Source organism: Apaloderma vittatum, unplaced genomic scaffold (genome assembly GCF_000703405.1).
Source record: "Apaloderma vittatum isolate BGI_N311 unplaced genomic scaffold, ASM70340v1 scaffold3348, whole genome shotgun sequence".
NCBI classification, from domain to species: Eukaryota; Metazoa; Chordata; class Aves; order Trogoniformes; family Trogonidae; genus Apaloderma; species Apaloderma vittatum.
Genome location: NW_009732262.1, coordinates 76,739 through 94,446, shown reverse-complemented (window position 1 = coordinate 94,446; position 17,708 = coordinate 76,739). Strand labels below are relative to the sequence as shown.

At 37.6% G+C, this 17,708-nt stretch overlaps 1 protein-coding gene across 1 annotated transcript in view; it reads left to right on the top strand.

The window, feature by feature from the left end:
• The window catches only part of ZPLD1 (zona pellucida-like domain containing 1), a 23,292-nt gene extending 6,164 nt beyond the window's left edge, over positions 1-17,128 (top strand). The window contains exons 3-10 of the mRNA XM_009875442.1: positions 3,017-3,198; positions 3,883-3,955; positions 7,083-7,180; positions 7,825-7,905; positions 8,747-8,918; positions 10,279-10,387; positions 15,063-15,092; positions 16,953-17,128. Of these exons, the coding sequence (XP_009873744.1) occupies positions 3,017-3,198; positions 3,883-3,955; positions 7,083-7,180; positions 7,825-7,905; positions 8,747-8,918; positions 10,279-10,387; positions 15,063-15,092; positions 16,953-17,128 (921 nt within the window). The remainder of the gene's footprint in view (positions 1-3,016; positions 3,199-3,882; positions 3,956-7,082; positions 7,181-7,824; positions 7,906-8,746; positions 8,919-10,278; positions 10,388-15,062; positions 15,093-16,952) is intronic.
• The last annotated feature ends 580 nt before the right edge of the window (positions 17,129-17,708 follow it).

Sequence of the window (17,708 nt, the reverse complement as noted above, 5' to 3'; positions counted from 1 at the left end):
GCTGAACATGCCTTAAATTTTGCTGAAACTTTTCAAATGCCCACTTGGAAAATGGAGCTAAAATATTTTTAAGAGTAGGTTAGAGGAAAGTTGTAGTCTAGGTGCCTACTTCAGTGGTCTCATATGAGGGGCTTGCTGACTGATCTTGTATGATCTATGATAAGGCAGTGACTTCAGGCTGAATCTCCCAGAGGAGATTGTCTGGCCAGAGGCCCAAGCCACACTGAGTATCTCTGCTAACTGTGTCATGAGACATTTTATCTTCTTGGGAAATCTCATCTCAAAACAGAACTGAAGCTTTCAAACAAATGTTGAATGTTAGATATACAAAAAAAAAAAAAAATATGACTGCCTAACCTATACACTCAATTCGTGACAAAAAAAAGTCAAGATGTGGGACTAAAGTTCAAATTTGTATGTTCAGTTCTGATCTTTTAGTGCCTGGCCGCTCTGTGTTACAGTGTCTTGCTGTTTTGCCTGGTGATGTGACTTCAGCATCTACATTTTTTGTGGCTATTTCATGCATGAATAATGCACATCTTTGTATAGTTAATGACTAAATTGAATCCTTACCTATGGGTAAGTTTTTGGAACCAGAACTTGATCCAAGATCAGACTTTTAATTCTGTTTTGTACCAGTATAATTTTATTTTTGTCAGTGAATCCCTCTTATCTGAAAGGTGGAAAGAAGGGGAATTCAGGTCTTAAACCTCCTAATCCAAGGGAGAGGAGAGTTATACAGTTTGTGTGTATATCACACGGTACAAGTAGTGATGCCTTGTATCAAAGTATCTAAATTACAAAAATAAGTGAAAAGATGGGTAATTTTTTAAGGTTTATATTCTATCTGAAATTCATACTTTCACTTGATAATATCTGTCAGTTTTTATAACAAGCTCCCTGTTTTGTTGCTAATAATTTTGTGAAACTGGTCTGAAACGTTCAACATACTCTGTGACCTATTTGTCTCAGGCTGAGATTTCTTCTAAAATTTCAACAAAAAACAGTTCAGCAAGTTCAAGATTTCCTTTTCCCATTTTCACTGGAAAGCTGTAGCACCTCCATGACTTGTGGTAGAAGAATTTGCCAGGAAGTAATTCCTTCCTGTTTCTATGGAGTCGATCACATTGTAAACTCCCTGAACTTGCTCTGATTATAATCGTAACTCTATGATGTTGTGGGTGGGTATTCTTTTTGTTTTTTTTTTTTTTCTTTTTTTCTTTCTTTTTTTTTCTTTTTTTCTTTAAATAAAAGGCAAACAGCCAGCCTGGTAAGTCCAAATAATTGGAGCTTCTCGTGAAGCTCCCCACAAGGTTGCACAGGATACAAAGACAAAGCAACTGCTAAATATATAACCCAAAATTACCCTCGTCCTCTATTTATGCATGCTGTGCCACAAAGAGAATAAAGAAGCAGGGAGCTTTTCTTATCATGTTCCTTGCGCTGGAGTAGTACAATCCTATGCGCTTCTTGACTGTGTTTTACAGCAAAGACCTTCAAACTGATTTTCAGTACCAGTAAAGGCAACTGTTGAGGGAGTAGTCAGGTGAAACCTAGGTCTGTCTGTAATATGGCAAAGAAAACTTTTTAATTTTTAGGGGTGGCATGGTGAGGAAACTAAACAGAACTGTAATTTGCTATACTATCTTAATGCTCTGGCCTGTGTTTTTAGGCAAAAGACAGATCCTAAGAAATTTGATTTTGCTCATTTTACTGACATTTAGCAAATGATTATGTATACTGTTGGCAAACTGCATGGCTACATCTGTCATCTACCCATTTTTTCTGTAGCCAAAGAAATCAAAATACCTGCTGTTTGTCTTGTGCTACTTAGTGCAAAATATTATGACTTACATGCACAAAATGGTTCTTCCATAATGAAATGTCTTTTTAAGAAATAATGTATTCTAAAGCTATTGAAAGCGCCTTTTTTTGCTAATACAGTTTATACAAAAGAAATGCTACAATGTTAATTTGCCTCATTGGGTATGTACCTATCAAGAAGGTAATCTATGGCATGGATCTGCTGTTTTCAGATCAGTAGTTTATACAGATCAGTAGCTACAGATGCAGTGGAGCTGGGGTACTACCAGAAGTAAAGAGTCCTTCAGTTTTCTGGAGAGCTGCATGTTATTGCTGGCTCTGCACACTCTTTGAGCCTGAGCAACGCAGGATAGCACATGTCCAGGAACTGAATGACGGTTGCATTGGCAAGCTTAATTTTCAGGTCTTGCATTTCTAACTGTGTTTCTTTGCACACAGTTTATAATTGAGATTTAGAGACGGATAATATAAAAAAACCCACAGACTCAAAAGTTCAGCTAATTTGGCTTGCATCTGCTTATAAAGTACATTGGGTTTGATACAAAACTCAAGAGTGAGAGAGTATTGTTTCTGCAAATGAAATTACTTGTCTATTGGCTTTATTACAGCATATGGAAGCTCATTTCAAGCTCAGATTTTTCTAAATGAAATAGAAAAGTTCCTTCAGCTTTTCCCAGTCAGTCATGTTGAATTCATTGGGAATGCTCAGAGAAAAAGTAATTGAGATTTAGAGACGGATAATATAAAAAAACCCACAGACTCAAAAGTTCAGCTAATTTGGCTTGCATCTGCTTATAAAGTACATTGGGTTTGATACAAAACTCAAGAGTGAGAATTGTTTCTGCAAATGAAGTTACTTGTCTATTGGCTTTATTACAGCATAATAAATGCTCGGAGAAAAAGTACTTACAAAAAAAAAAAAGTTGCTTCCAGGGTTCATCGTTCTTTTTTCTAATGTTGCTCAAGTCTGTGTTTCAAGCACAGGGATATTGCTTGTGAACTGTATATGCCTGTTTTTGGGGAGATGAAAAGTGGAACACAGGGAACATATTATTAAACTAAATCAATTTTGGAGGGATTTTCTGAAGATATCTCTGAGTAAATTACAGGCTGAAGCATCAGTACCTTTAGGTATTTTTTTGGCTTAACAGTTAACTTTCTTATAGTAGTAATTTTCTGTCTCCCTCAATAGGTGTCCTCAGCTCGAGGTATCAATGCTTATGGAAATACCTCAGTGGTACAGATAGGTAATGTTTCAGGCTATATTGATACACCAGACCCACCAACGATTATCAGCTATCTGCCTGGGCTTCTGTACAAATTTAGTTGTAGCTATCCTCTGGAGTACTTGGTTAACAACACTCAGCTTGCTTCGTAAGTGTGCTTTTCTATGTGTTTTGTTCCCACGTTTTTGTAAGACTATATGTATTTGTACGTATGCATTTACACCTAAATGTATGCATGCCATAGTAGTATTGTCAACATACTAATTTTTAGCTGTGCAAGAGTAAAGGGAAAGGAAAAAACCACTGAAAGAAGAGATGATGCAAAGAAAAAGAAAATTTTGTAGCGTCGTTGTATGAGATAACGTAGTTTGTGAAGAACTGCTTTTATGAAAGAGAGCCTTAGATAATGTAAAGCTTCCTCTAAAATTCAAGTGTTCTGATGATGAAATGTTAGCAGCAAAAAAATGGAATTTTCTCATGAAACAGTTTGTAAGCATGTGAATATAGAGTGCAAGAAAAAATATTTCCATGAGTAAATCTTGTACATCATGAAAAGTGGGTTCCTTTTTGTCACTTTGTCTCTGTGCTAATTATTTTTCTGATTCATGTTTTCAACAGTATCTATTACTTTCGGCATAGTTAAGGTTCTGTCAGTGTTTTCACTATAAATTCCTAGTTTTGAAGTTCATAACCCAAATGGATAAATGAACTCCTTGTGATATGACTCATTGAAGGTTGTTGGGTTTTTTAATGATAAAAACACTGAAGTATGTAAACACAAAAATGAAATATCTTTCTTCATGATGATTTTTGGTTTCTGGTTCTGTTGTAGGTCATCAGCTGCTATTTCTGTGAGAGAGAACAATGGTACCTTTATCAGCACTTTGAATTTGTTGCTTTACAATGTAAGTATAAAGCACAGTAGTATGACCTGTACTAAACTAATCTCTGCACTATGTGGGTACAAGCTGGATTAGCAGACCAAAGTATAGACTCCTCTTCGTTATTTTTTCTTTCCTCCCCACTCCTCCCATGAATCAAGCCCTTCATCTGGGCACATTTTTCATCTCCTGAATTCCCTTGTCCTTTTTGTTTGAATGTACCTGCTGTCTTGTATTTATATGCCTGGTCTTTGAAGGGACACACAGTCTTTTTTCCTGTATTTATATAGTTCCTCAATTTACAGCTTTGGCTTTCAGGTTGTAGTGCCACATGACTAATCAGTTGTAGTAATAACAGAGTGCTTACTTGTGTTTGTGTTTATTGTGTTTACGTTCATATTAGTGTGTATATATTACTATATATGTGTGTTTATGTGTTTAAGTACAGTGTACTGATACAGAGACTACCCTGTAGAATTCTGTAAAAATACTCCAGACCTGTTCCCCTAGCAATAGGCTTGAGGTACTTCCGCTGGGGTGTTTTTATGTTCAAGGCCCATCAGAGTGTCTGGATCACCTGTAACTGTAGTGAGGGGTGTGGGATTTTTCCAAATCTATAGCCCACTACACTTTTTGTCTCATTGTGTAGACTTTCAAGATTTTAGGAGTTAATAAACTTAACTTTCAGCTAGCACTTCTTCCATATGTTTTAGATAATTTAACTTGAATATGCATTATTGTAAAAGATTTTATTACGTAAATATGGATGATGACAGTAAAAGAAGAAAAATGCACGGATCTCTACTTAACATTAATTCCTGAAATGGTATTTTCATGTTGATTAAAATTTTTATTCATACATTTTAAATACATGATTTAAATATCAATTTTTCAATCTACCAAGCATCATTTTTGTAAATTATGAATCCAGATTTTTTGCATTATTATTCATGCCATGATGCTGAGTTATAATTCATGCAACTGATTTAAAAGTCAATGCTTTATGCTTTGAACATAATGAGCTATAAATATTGTAACAGGATATTTTCCAACGACATGCTTAAAAAAAAATAAATCGTGTTTGTTTGACAGAGCAGAGCTCCAAATAACAACCTATAATCTGTTAAAGGGAAGATTATGCTTCTCTGGGACCAAAAAGATGGGGCAGAGTGAGGGTAGCCAAATTTCTCAGTCAGAACATGCACTGACAACTACAAGTTTGTTACCTTTCAGGGCTCAGGTCCACAAACAGTCAGGTATAAATGCTATTGATGCTCATACTGAGTGCATTTTTTCCTCAAGTACCACATGCCAGATGGGTTTTATCCTCCCAGCCTCAGTGAGTTTACAAGTTGACCATGAACAGCAGCATCTTATCCTTCTGATTTCAGTTGTATTTCTGACTCTAGCGAGCAGTATTACTAGCATGAGTAATACTGCTAAGGCTGGCAGATGGCAAGTGGTGGATGTGCCTTTCCAGTTTGCATCCTAGGGCTGGGTGCATACACCAACAGCTTGTGCCTTGCCTGCAGTCTGTCTGGCCAGGAGTGCTTCTTGAGACATCCGTGGTCTTGTGAGCTCTCATTCTACATCTCACTTGGTCCCTATCAGAGTGTCCTGGTTTTGGAAGGGGCCTTGGTTCTTCTGTTCACCCTTGGTATTGCTGAGGCGTTCTGTACAAACATGGCTCTTGACTGTGAGCAGCCGTACTTTCAAACTTTACCTGTAGTGTTATTTCCTCACATTGACTCTTCCTCTTCTCAGTTCACTTCTGTCTTCCCTCCCAAGGTGATACTTACATTTACTTTGTGGTATTAGCACATGTTATCATTGGAAAGATGAGAGGAGCCATTACAAGAGCTCAATAAGATTTCACAGAGTGTAAGCAGCCATGTGCTTTTAGGCCTTCCTGTAAATGTCTGTCTAAATGAAAACTACTTTTTAAGAAAAAAAACTACTATGGAATGTAATAGTGAGGCACTTGCTGTGGACTTCTTAATTAGTTACAAAATGTGACAGAGCTATGTGTTAGAGAGAGGTAAAATTAATTAAAAAGCTTACTTGATCTCACTTGAATGGATCTGCACAGACGTTGCTCTGTGGATGTCGCAGAGCTGGTCTGCATGTGCACATGTGCCTCCCAAGGCCTCTGATGCTGCAGAGATTTCAGTTGGGCATGCTGTGAATTTTGGCATTGTTCCACTTGAAAGAAACACTTGAAACACTTGATTTTTGTGCTTAACCCTTTTTGTTGCAGTCAGCTGCTGCTCTTGGTCTTGCCTGCCACACTAAGCCTGGTCAAAATTCTGTTTAGTAAAGTTTTTCTCATGTATTGAGTATTTTGACCTATCACAAAAGGCCTCAACATGCTGAGTTTTCATGCTTTCTGCATCAACAACCTGTTTGACACAGGTGATGTTACCAGTAAGTGCTGAATTAACATCTGTCACTCAGATCTGTTTCATGGCTTTGTTGCTAAAGTGACATTAATGATTCAGCCTTTGAACAAGAAAACAATAAAACAGCTATAGCTATGTAGTAGTATATGGAGAATTTCCAACTGTTATGTTACATTCAGCTTTCTTGAAACAACTTTTTTAACTATTAGAATTTAAATGAAAATATTTGTTGCCTGGAGTGTTCAACATGCCAACTTTCGTAGAAGCTACACTTCGCATAACATAATGTGTCTGTTCTCCCTGACTACAGCTTAATATATGTCTAAAACCTGGTGTATTGTGATCTTCACCCAATCAAATAACCTTAAAAACCATTCCTAGTAGAGTACACTGTGACAACTCAATTAAGCTCCTCTTTCAGAAGCCATAGTACCTGCTATGTTTGCCTGTAGGCAGTGGGGAGATTTACAGAGGTGTCAGTGAATGATACTTTTTCTTTAATCACTGGTCTAACCACTTCATAAAATCATCAATATATTCCCCAAAATAGTTGCACAGGATAAGGCCAATCAAGTGTTGTTGATCTTTACAGACAAACTTGTAGATAAATTCTCTGGCACTGCTTTTGGCTTCTTCCCTTAGAAAGGACAAAGTAAATTACTGTCCTACATATAAGGGTCAGAAAAATTATATGAACATTCAGTTCATGGATGCAGATGGGTTGTTACATTGAGGCAATGTTTGTTTTTCAGGATTCGACCTACAGCCAGCAGCTTCTTATTCCAAGTACAGGTTTACCTTTGAAAACCAAAATATATGCAGCTGTAAGAGCAACCAACCTTGATGGCAGGTACCATAAAGGATGTTATTTCTTGTCTTACTCACTATTCAGCTCTGGGTGTTGCAAATTTTTCAGATTTACTAGCAACTATCTTTCCTCATAGACTTTTGTATGTCAAAATAATGTTTGGTGTTTTATAATCACTGCCCTCAGCTGGAGGGTATAAGGTCCTTCATGGTGAATGCATGTTTTACTGCTGTCCTCATTGCAAAAGTTTTCCTGAATTATACTTTAAATGCTATATTGCTGTTATTTAAGAAAGGTGTAAGATTAAGTTAGAAACTCTAGGGCTTTTAGAAGTGGAATGATTTTGATTTCTAGCCTTACATGGCCATAACTTCTGAAAGAAGGTATACAGTGTGCGTTACTATGGGTGTTGACTTGCATGAAAACAGATTATTTGATTTATACAATTCTGCTCCTATGCTGTGCAGTTCAGTTTTGTAAGCAATGGGAAGAAACAGCTAATATATCGGGAATGCAGGATGACTCGTATGTGACCTGTTAAATGCAGTAAATCAGCTTCAGTTTAACAGCCGGCTTTATCAGTTTGTACGCTTGGCTGTACTGTCTTTTAATCTTATCTCGCTCACTCTCTACCCCTGCTCTTACATTGCCAGTTCCCCTCATCTATTGCTTTGCTCCCTGTTCAGGTGGAATGTTTTGATGGACTACTGCTACACCACACCATCTGGTAATCCCAGCGATGATCTTCGATATGATCTCTTTTTCAGGTAGGTCCTATGCAAACCCAGTGTTTTGTGGGTTCTTCCTCTAAAAAAAAAGTTAAAAATCTCTGTAATAGTGGTGTTCTAAACTGTCTGGAATGTCTAAACAATATTAGCAGGGAAGACTGAAGGCTAGGCTTACAGATAGTATGCCAAGATTTATCTTGTTTGTGAACATAAACATAGCAGCAAGTGCAAAGTCATAAGACTTATGAAGGTAAAGAAGCATATATCCAAAAAGGCTCTACTAAAAATACTGTAAACACCCAAATCAAATGACTAAACTGGCCTTTATTTTAGCAAAGGTAGCATTGTGGTGAATGACAGTCATATAAAACACCATAGACTCCAGTTTAGGAAAGCAAATAAGCAAATTATTAGGGATAAATTGATGCTCCTACTTCTATTGCCAGTAGTAACAGTTACTTGAATTGGAACATGAAAAATATCTTGGCAGTAGCTCAGATTAAATCTTACTGGTGATAGTTGCTGGAGAAATACTGTCTTTGTTTGGAGTCACCTGTCTATACCAGTTAGCATACTGGATTACTTTTTGCTTCAGATTTCAAGTTTCTTTGGACATGAGAATTAAACGGTGCCCTGGTTATAGCTGTGATGTTGCAAAACAAAATGTAATGCCTTTGTAGGAATTCATTTCCACACAGAACTGTACAGCCCAACACGCCGATTGTGGCTGCCCATGTTGCACATTCAGGGCACTGTGTTCTTTTCTGAGGAGCTAAAGCACTCAACTTGCTGCTTAAGTTATCTTATTCTCAGCTAAGAGCGTCAAAACACTAATCGTACAGTTGCTCATTCTAGTTTTCACGTTCTCCACAATAACTAGCTGTGACAAGGACCCACAGACGACTATAATTGAAAATGGCAAGAGCCAAATGGGCCGGTTTTCCTTTGAGGTGTTTCGCTTTGTGAAGCACAAGAACCAGAAGATGTCTACGGTCTTCCTTCACTGCGTGACAAAGCTGTGCAGAGCAGACGACTGTCCCTTTCTTGTGCCCGTAAGTTTCAGTGGATGGAACTTGCTGTGAATTATGTGGATATAAATTAGGCACACTGGAGTTATTCTGCATACAAATGCAATGGAAGTTGGGATGGCACAAAGTGTGGATTCTCACGTAAGGATGTTTTTCATATCTGAAAGAATCTAAAACAACTGATATGAAGAATAAGACAATGAGTATTATCATCTGGAGATAGACTAATACTAGACCTGCAAAACACAGGTTGTTGAATGCATGAGAAATGACCTCTTCACCTTTTGGTTCTTAATTAATCTGAGACAGCTTCAGAGCTGATATTCTTAGTATGACATGTAAGAAACAAGTCTTCCACAATCATAGCAGGTGAAGAGAAATATCAGAATAGAAATTATGGAAAACCTAAGATGTACTAAGCGTCATTATACTGACAAGGAATATTTGAAAGTTTCTGATAGTGGGAAAAAACCTCCACCCACTACATCATCTATAGTTTATTACCACCTCCCCTATAGTTTCAAAGCTGCTCTTTTATTGAAGTTCATGAAGTTGTGCCAATTCAAAAATTATTTAAATTTAGGAGTGGCAGGAACAGCAAATATGTTTTGGAAACTGAAAAATTCAAATAAATATATAAATGCAGAATATACTGTGATGTCTTCAGAATGCAGTATTGTTTCCTACGGAAAGACTTTCTATTTAGAATTATAAAATATCAGTTTGGTATACTTCTGACATTTTGTACATTATTTTATACTTTAATGTTACACTCTTGAATATTTCAGTGTTTCTATTGAGCTTGTGTTCTGAGGTTTTTGAACTTTCACAAGAAGTTGACATTAAAGAAGTGCTCTTAGTTGAAGCATATTTGAGTACCCAAAATAAAGGTAGATGATAACTTAGAGATGTTAAAGGTGGATTCTAGATGATAATGCTGGACATTTGCTTTAATATGGGTCATTGTTATTTAGAACTCCTTGGAAAAAGTGTGAACTTTGAGAAACTTGTTTGAATAGGAATTGTAGCTTGTTGTCTATCCCTAGTCAAGCAAAACACATTTGTTGGGGAAAACTGCCTGTAAACAAAGTTTTGGGAAATTAACTACTGAGAATTTAGTATACTGTAAGATGGATCTTGTACACAAGAGCAATGTAGTTCTGCAAATGAAGTGAGGCAAACTACAGTGTAAAGCCACGTATTTTTAAGATACAGTTCTAGGGAATATTGCAGCTGTTTTTATTGCAATGTAATTTAATGCTTAATAAGAAATAAAATCAAAGTTGTAGTATAGCTTAAAAAAGATTTTACATTAAAGCGGGAAGCACAGAAGGGCAATAATTACATTCCACTCTGAAACTGATTGTTTTGATTAACTGCTCAGATTTGCAGTAACAGAGAAAGAAGAGATGTTGGTGGGAGGACAACTTGGAGCCCTCAGAGCACCTCTGGCAATGCTGTGATCTCTGCTGGCCCAATCATTACGAGAAGTGGTAGGAATGAAAAAACTTTTTATTCTATAGACAGCAGGAGTTTCGGAAACCTGGGGAAATGTTTTGCAGTTTAATATAAATTTGCAGTGACTTACAGAAAGGGTGAATTCTCCACGAGTTTGCAGTTTTGTTTTTTGTTTTGGTTCATTCCCCTGCTCCCCGCTGCTGTTGCTGGAGTCCTTGGTAGAAATTTTGGGCTAATATTTCTGTTCAGCTCTCACATGCTTCCTCCCTACACCCAGTAAAATCACTGTAGGATACTCATGCATATAAAAGCATTACAGAGTTGCAAGAAAAAGTATGTGAACCTTTTGGAATTTCATGGTGTTCTGCATTAATTTGTAATAAAATGTGATCTAATTGTCACCTAGGTCAAGAGTATTGACAAATATAATGTGACTGAAGTAATAAAAACAATTCTGTCCTCTATGTCTTTATTGACTTCATCCAACATTCAAAATGCTAGTGGAAAAAGTGAACCCTTGAGCTGACCTCAGAAAAGCTGATCAGAGTCAAGTATTAGCATACTTGGAGTCTTGTTAAGAAAATGAGTTTGGAGGTATGGGCTAGAGCTACATTGACTGATAAAAACCACCCAAATGTTTTGAGTTTGCTCCATACAAGATGTATGCCTTGCCAAAAAAAGAGCTTTCAAAGGTTCTATGATCAAGAACTGTTGATTTACCTAAAGCTGGAAAGGCTTACAAAGTGATTTCAAAGACCTTAGAAATTCATCAGTCTACAGTTAGGCAAACAACCTACAAATGGAGACGCTCTGGGACTGCGGCTGCTCTACCAAGAAGTGAGTGCCCAGTCAAAATGACCCCAAGAGCACAATGAAGACTCACCATTGAGGTAAAGAAACAACCCTGAGTGACAGCCAAAGAGCTGAAGGCATCATTGGAACTGGCTGACATCTCTGTTCATGAGTCCACAGCACGTAAAACATTGACAAAGCAGGCTATCTATGGCAGGACACCACAAAGGAAGCTGCTTCTCACTGCAAAGAACATTGCTGCACACCTGAAGTTTGCGAAAGAGCACATTGACACTTCACAGTGGTATTGGCAAAATATTGTGGAGTGAGGAAACAAAGTTTGAACTATTTGGAAAGAACATGCAGCACTGCATCTGGCGTAAAAAGGGCACTGCCTATCATCATGGAAACATCATCCCAACCATAAAATATGGTGGACGAAACATCATGATTCGGGCCTGCTTTGCTGCATCAGGGCCTGGCCAGCTTGCAGTCATTGAGGGGAAGATGCAAGTGCATCAAAAAGTTCTTCAGGAAAATGTGAGAATATCTGTACATGAGTTGAAACTCTGTAGATGTTGGGTGATGCAACAGGACAATGACCCAAAACACTGGAGCAAGTCCACAACAGAAAAACAAAATCTGCCTTTTGCAGTGGCCAAGTCAGAGCCCAGACCTCAACCCAACAGAGATGCTCTGGAATGACTTGAAGAGAGCCAGACACAGGAGACGTCCAAAGAATATGAGAGAGCTAAAGCAGTTCTGCTAGGAAGAATGAGCTAAAATCCCTCCTGAAGGATGTGCAGCTCTGACCCACAGCTACAGGAAGCGCCTGGCTGAGGTTATTGCTGCCAAGGGAGGGGTCAACCAGTTACTGATTCCAAGGGTTCACTTACTTTTTCCACTGGCATTTTGAATGTTGAATGAGTGTGTTCAGTAAAGGCATGGAGGATCAGAATTGTTTTTGTGTTATTATTTTAGAAGCATATTTATTATTTTAGAAGCATTATATTTGTTGATACTCTCAACTTAGATCACATTTTATGACAAATTAATGCAGAACACCATGACATTCCAAAAGGTTCACATACTTATTCTTGCAACTGTAAAAACCCAAACTCAGTGGGTTGACCTTTTTTTTTTTCTTTCTTTTGCGTGTGTGTGTGTCAGATTTCACTAAAGCTAATGGAATTTAAGGTACTGAGTTCAGTGTTGCAATTTAATTTGGACAGCTAATGAATATTCACCATCACTTTCTATGCACCATTTCTTCTGGCTTTACCTGTGGATTTTTGTCTAAGTGTTGAGTAAAATTAATCCATACTATGCTTAGCCTTCAGCTGTAAGAAAGAAATAGGACAAACACATTGTAAATTCTAAACAGAGTGGGCTAAAATCTACTCTTTTAAATCCAGGCTGAAATTCTATTATTTCCATTTTTATTGCCAAAGTTTAAAAAAACCTAAACAAACAACAAACAACTCTAAATGCAACTTGCAGTCTCTGAAAAAAGTTGATGTGAATGCTGTTGACAAAGTAATAAAAATAAAAAATTTGAAAAAGTTTAAGAAATTCTATTAAAGATATTTATAGGTAGTTGTAGTTAAGCAACAGATTTCATCAGTCTTAGATTTAGAAAGCTGAGAGCAAGATAGAATCCTAGATAGGAAATATAATTGAGAATAAAATCCTTCTTTATGTGCAAAGTGTTTGTGCACACACACGCAAAAAAAGAAAAACTAACCCTCCAGAATAATGAACCATCTAGCAAGACATCATTTTTAGAAAAAATACTCTGTTATAAGTAACATTTATGCAATGAAAATGAGTATTTTTTTTGTCTTATGCATAATCCCAATTGAGCTGCCACCATCTGATTAGTCAAGAAAAAGTGGAAAAAAACTAACTGCAAAGTTGCATACATGAGTACTTATGAGAAATAAATGACAAATTTGCTTAGACATGTATGCTAGAGAAATGCTGCCTAAGGCAAGGAATAGAAACTACATAAATCTCGTTATCTGAGCATCCCCTATTTGCTAATACAGTTTATGATTCAAATGCTGTGAATCCTGCTTTTACAATTTAAAAAACAATCAACCTCTCATCAATTACCTTTAAATAGTGCATGACTTCAAGCAAAGAAAGATCTGTCCACGGGTGTCTAATGATCCCAAAGAAAGGATAAATGATTTTATAATTCCTTGACAACTGTAGAGGTTTTTTTTTTTATTTTTTGAATGAAAACATGAATAAAGCTGGAAAAGGAAAATTATTTTCAGGTGTCTCTACTTGAGACACGTGGCTAAATTTTTTTAGATCAGACACATTTCTGCATCTCCATACTATGGTTTTGGAGTATCTCACTCCTGCCGAGAAAGGGATGGTTTGCTTGAAGGGGGGGAAATAAAAAAATTAAGAAAAAGAGATTCAGTTCTGAACTCTGATGAGAATTTCCTGAGGGGCATTGAGAAAGTCCCTTAATCTGACCTGCACTTCACTTTTCCTTCTGGAGAAGAGAGAGAGAATTAACATTTCCTCCCACTGTCCTTTCCCATTGTGAAAATAAGTGCACCAAAAAATTAGAGATTCATGAGTACTATGGTCAGAAAAGAAAAGGACGAAGGTCACGATAGAACTGGAACCACGCTATCTGGTTTTGGATGGGGAGTGCTGGGGCGCAGTCCTGGATTACTCCTGGTGTGATGCTGCACGGAGGTACTTATTCTGTTTTCAAGGCCAAGTCTTGTCCAACTTGAGCAGAGATATGTTTGCACAGAGCCCTTCAGACCTGCTGCACCCGACTCACCACAATACATGTGCTGGTATTGGGTCTACGGTTGCATGGATGTGCAACCTCTCACTCCTCTCATTCAAGTTGGTGCCGCATCTGTCCCAGGGCTGGTCCTGTGCCCATCGGTGTCGACAGAGCTGCCTCACGTTAGCTGGGTCTCCCCATTACTCTAGTCACCAGTTGTTCTGGTAACAGCTCTTTATGCAGTTACCTTGATAGGAATGCATAGTGCTACTGCAAATGAATAATGGCCCTTCTCCTGTGTATTTCTGTAGTCTTATTTTTAAACATTTTCTTCTTTTCAGAGAAACTTTATTCTTGTTTGTTAATCTAAAATAAGTCATTTGAAGAGATGTATACAGAAGAAAATATTTTAGTCTCTGTGCATAGAAACAAAGCAGGTACCTGCTTGTGAAGGTGAAATTGTGTAGTTTGATGGATGTCTCACTTAAGCCTCGAGGACAGCTCCTCAAAACACATGTCTATGTGAGCTGTGCTTACAAGTTGCACAAAAAAAGCAAAAATATTGACAAGAAATATAGTTCTGAGATGGACAGTGGTAGGTAAGTAAAAACTGAAGACAAAATACAAATGTTTCCCTGAATATAATGCCACTGTGTAACTGTCAAGAGAAAAATGAACATGGGAAAAGGGCATTTTTGTAATTATTTATAGTCATTGATGTATTTTTTCCTTGAAAAACTCAGGTTAATTTTTTCCCTATACAGACCTACTGTGGTAATATGATTAACAGTGAAGGGATTTCTGTATAATATTGTGCTTATGGCTGTATTATTGTTGAGGAACAGAATAGGAACTGTCCACCTTTTAAGTTAAGATGTTCTTTTATTAAGGTGTTTTTTGGTGGTTTTGGTTTGTTCCTCTTCCTGAATACTAAGTAACTTTATAGTGGTGTGCTCACATTAATTATGTGACATTTCTTCATTTTTAATGTTGTTCTTATTCTACAAGAGATGCTAAAGGCTTCTAGTCAATGTTACAAGCACAGCTATGTGTTTTGAAAATAAAGCTAGGACTATTGGCTTTTGTGTTGCAAGGAGGGGATGATGTAGGCAGAGATATTTGTACAATATAATGTGTTCCTTTTTTTTTGTTTTATACAGATGAGACGCCAACCAACAATTCACAGCTTGGTAAGTTAATCAGAATTCCAAGAAATATAAAACAGGGTTTACGAGTGAAACAGAACTGAGGAAGTGAACCATTTTGATTGAGCTCTATGCACTGAGCTGGAATGTTTTTTCTTTTTGGCTTTTTTTTGTCATCTAAATGAGTAAATACTGACATGCTGTAAAGAAAGCAATTGATGAATCTGGAATGCTCAGTTTAATTTGTGTAACGAGCCCCACCAACATAACAACTTCTCATTCCTATGATGGAATTGAAATGAAAATCTACTGTTATGTCATATGAGGGAACATTGCAACTGCTAGATGCAAAATCAGACTTAAACAGTAAAGTTTGCTCATGCCATGCGCGAGTAGAGCAGCAAAATGATTATCATGCTGCAGCCTGCCTCAGTTTACAGGTCAAAATCAGAAACTTTGGCTCCTATTCTCCTGGCATTTAACCACAAAGAACCTATGAAGAAGCCTGGATAGAACTTGTGATCTGCTAGGATAATGAAGGAAACAGTCTGCAGGGGAGGTCGAGTCTCTTAAGTTTTAAAGTACTACTTCTCTGGCACTTGGAGAATTTGTTCCAGCTTGTCTGTTACTGTTCTTTGCTGTTAACAAGGAATAGCTAATGACTAAGCAAGGAAGGTAACTAGGCCATCAGGCCATTCTATCTCTTCCTTGTTCATAACAGGACTAAGTGGCACAAGCAACCTGTCCTGCCCTCTGAACGCTGATGCTATTTATTCCCTGCCTTTTTCAACTTAGAGTATGTAAAAGCAGCTACTTTTCTTTCCTGGTATGGAAACAAAGTTCTCCCTTTAATGAATTGCTCCCTGTTGTGTTACTACCCAGCTTGCTGGGTTAATGGCTTCTACCTTTCCTTCCCATCCAACAAAAGCGACAGCCCTCTCTTTCTGTCCCAGAGAAACAGCCTTACCTGTGCCTGTCACTGTCCCACTGGAGAGTGTAGAGGTAGACTAAGGCGGGATTAGTACTGTAGTTGAAAGAAGAAAAGTAAGGTCAGAAAGCAGCACAGCATTGAGAAGGAGAAGGCAACCTGATCAATAGAGCTGACTTTTTCAGCCTTGGTATGGAGGGAAGGATTGAAGAAGTTGAGGGGAGGTAACTGCTTCTGGGAGGAGCAATCTGTTTTCCGTGTAGAAGCTATGCTGCCATTTCACCTCAGTCTCCGGCACTGATAATGGCAAACACATTTCTTAGTCAAATACACATTGGCTTTGAGTAGCACCTACAGCTCAAATGTTGTAGGGATTTTTTCCCTTCCTGCTGGAAAAGATGGCACAGGCTAGATGTGTGTGTTCCAGTATCCAGGAATTGGTCTGTGAACAGGCTGTTGAGCTAGACTAATAAAAATGTTACCTTTTCTAACTTAGAACTGAAAAACATGTTAAATCTTCTGCGAAGGTGTGCAGACAAGCTTAAAGTAGCTCAGACATCTGATGCTCGCTAAGGATTTATATACACTTTGAATCAAGATGTCGATAATGATATCAGGGAAAATATCCTTTCATTGACTTGATTAGGACTCAAATTCTTATACCTCTGCCTTGGTAGTTCTTGATCAATGATAATCTTGCCTTAAACAGCAAAGATCATGGTTGGTCACTAGCATGTAAGGGATTATGCCTTAGAAATATCCTTGCTGCCGTAAGTATGATGGATATTGAAAGAACGAATAACTATTTTCAAAGCATACTTAGATAAGCTTTATCCAAGTAGACATTTTGATGTATGGTTTTAGTCCATTCATTGTAATTGTTCCATATATAGGGTGTTGTAATGGAAATACAAATGTTTGGCACTGCTGAGAGATTGTAACCAAATCTTACCTGTGCACTTTTGTTTTTCTTGCAGGTCATCTAAATGGACCTCCTTTCCAGCTGAACTCAGTCACCAGTGCACTGATTGCAGGCATTGTGTTCCTAGGAATCACAAGCATTTTCTTTTTTGTATGCTCCCTAACTCTTCTGCACAGAAAGTGGCCCAACAGTTCAGTCTTGAGTGGCATCCGAAACCCAGTTTTCAACTGAAAGTGATGATTTGATTGCACTTTTTCTTTGGGGTTGCCTTTCTCATCCATGAAATGATTCCATTAAAAATAATATTAAGGCAACACTCCAGCTGTATCCAGCTTCTATTCCAGCTACTCTGTATTTGTAGATTTGCTAGATGTTGTTGTGTAGGTAAGCAGCAGTGATGTTGGTAACAATCCTAGAAAATTATGAGAATCTCAATTGTGTTTGTGATCAGATTGTACAACGTTATGCCCATGGATGTGCTGAAAATAGAGCTTATGTCTCCAGCTTCCCAGTAAGGTCTCAAAGCTGAAGGTGAGAACCTTTCCAAGTATGCCATTCTTACATAAAACCTGACACATTCAGAAACTTGCATAACTTCATAAACACCTACTAAGATAAAGATCACTTCTATTTTGTTGTGTTATTTCTCACAAATTTGAAAAAAATAATTGTGTCTCAGGAGGAACTTGTTTTCACCTGTCTTGGCTAAAAATAGCCCCAGAGATACTTAGAATGAGGGACCTTATTAATTTAGGAATGTTTTCTTAGATTTATCTTCCATTGAATTTTGGTGATACCATGTGAAAGACAT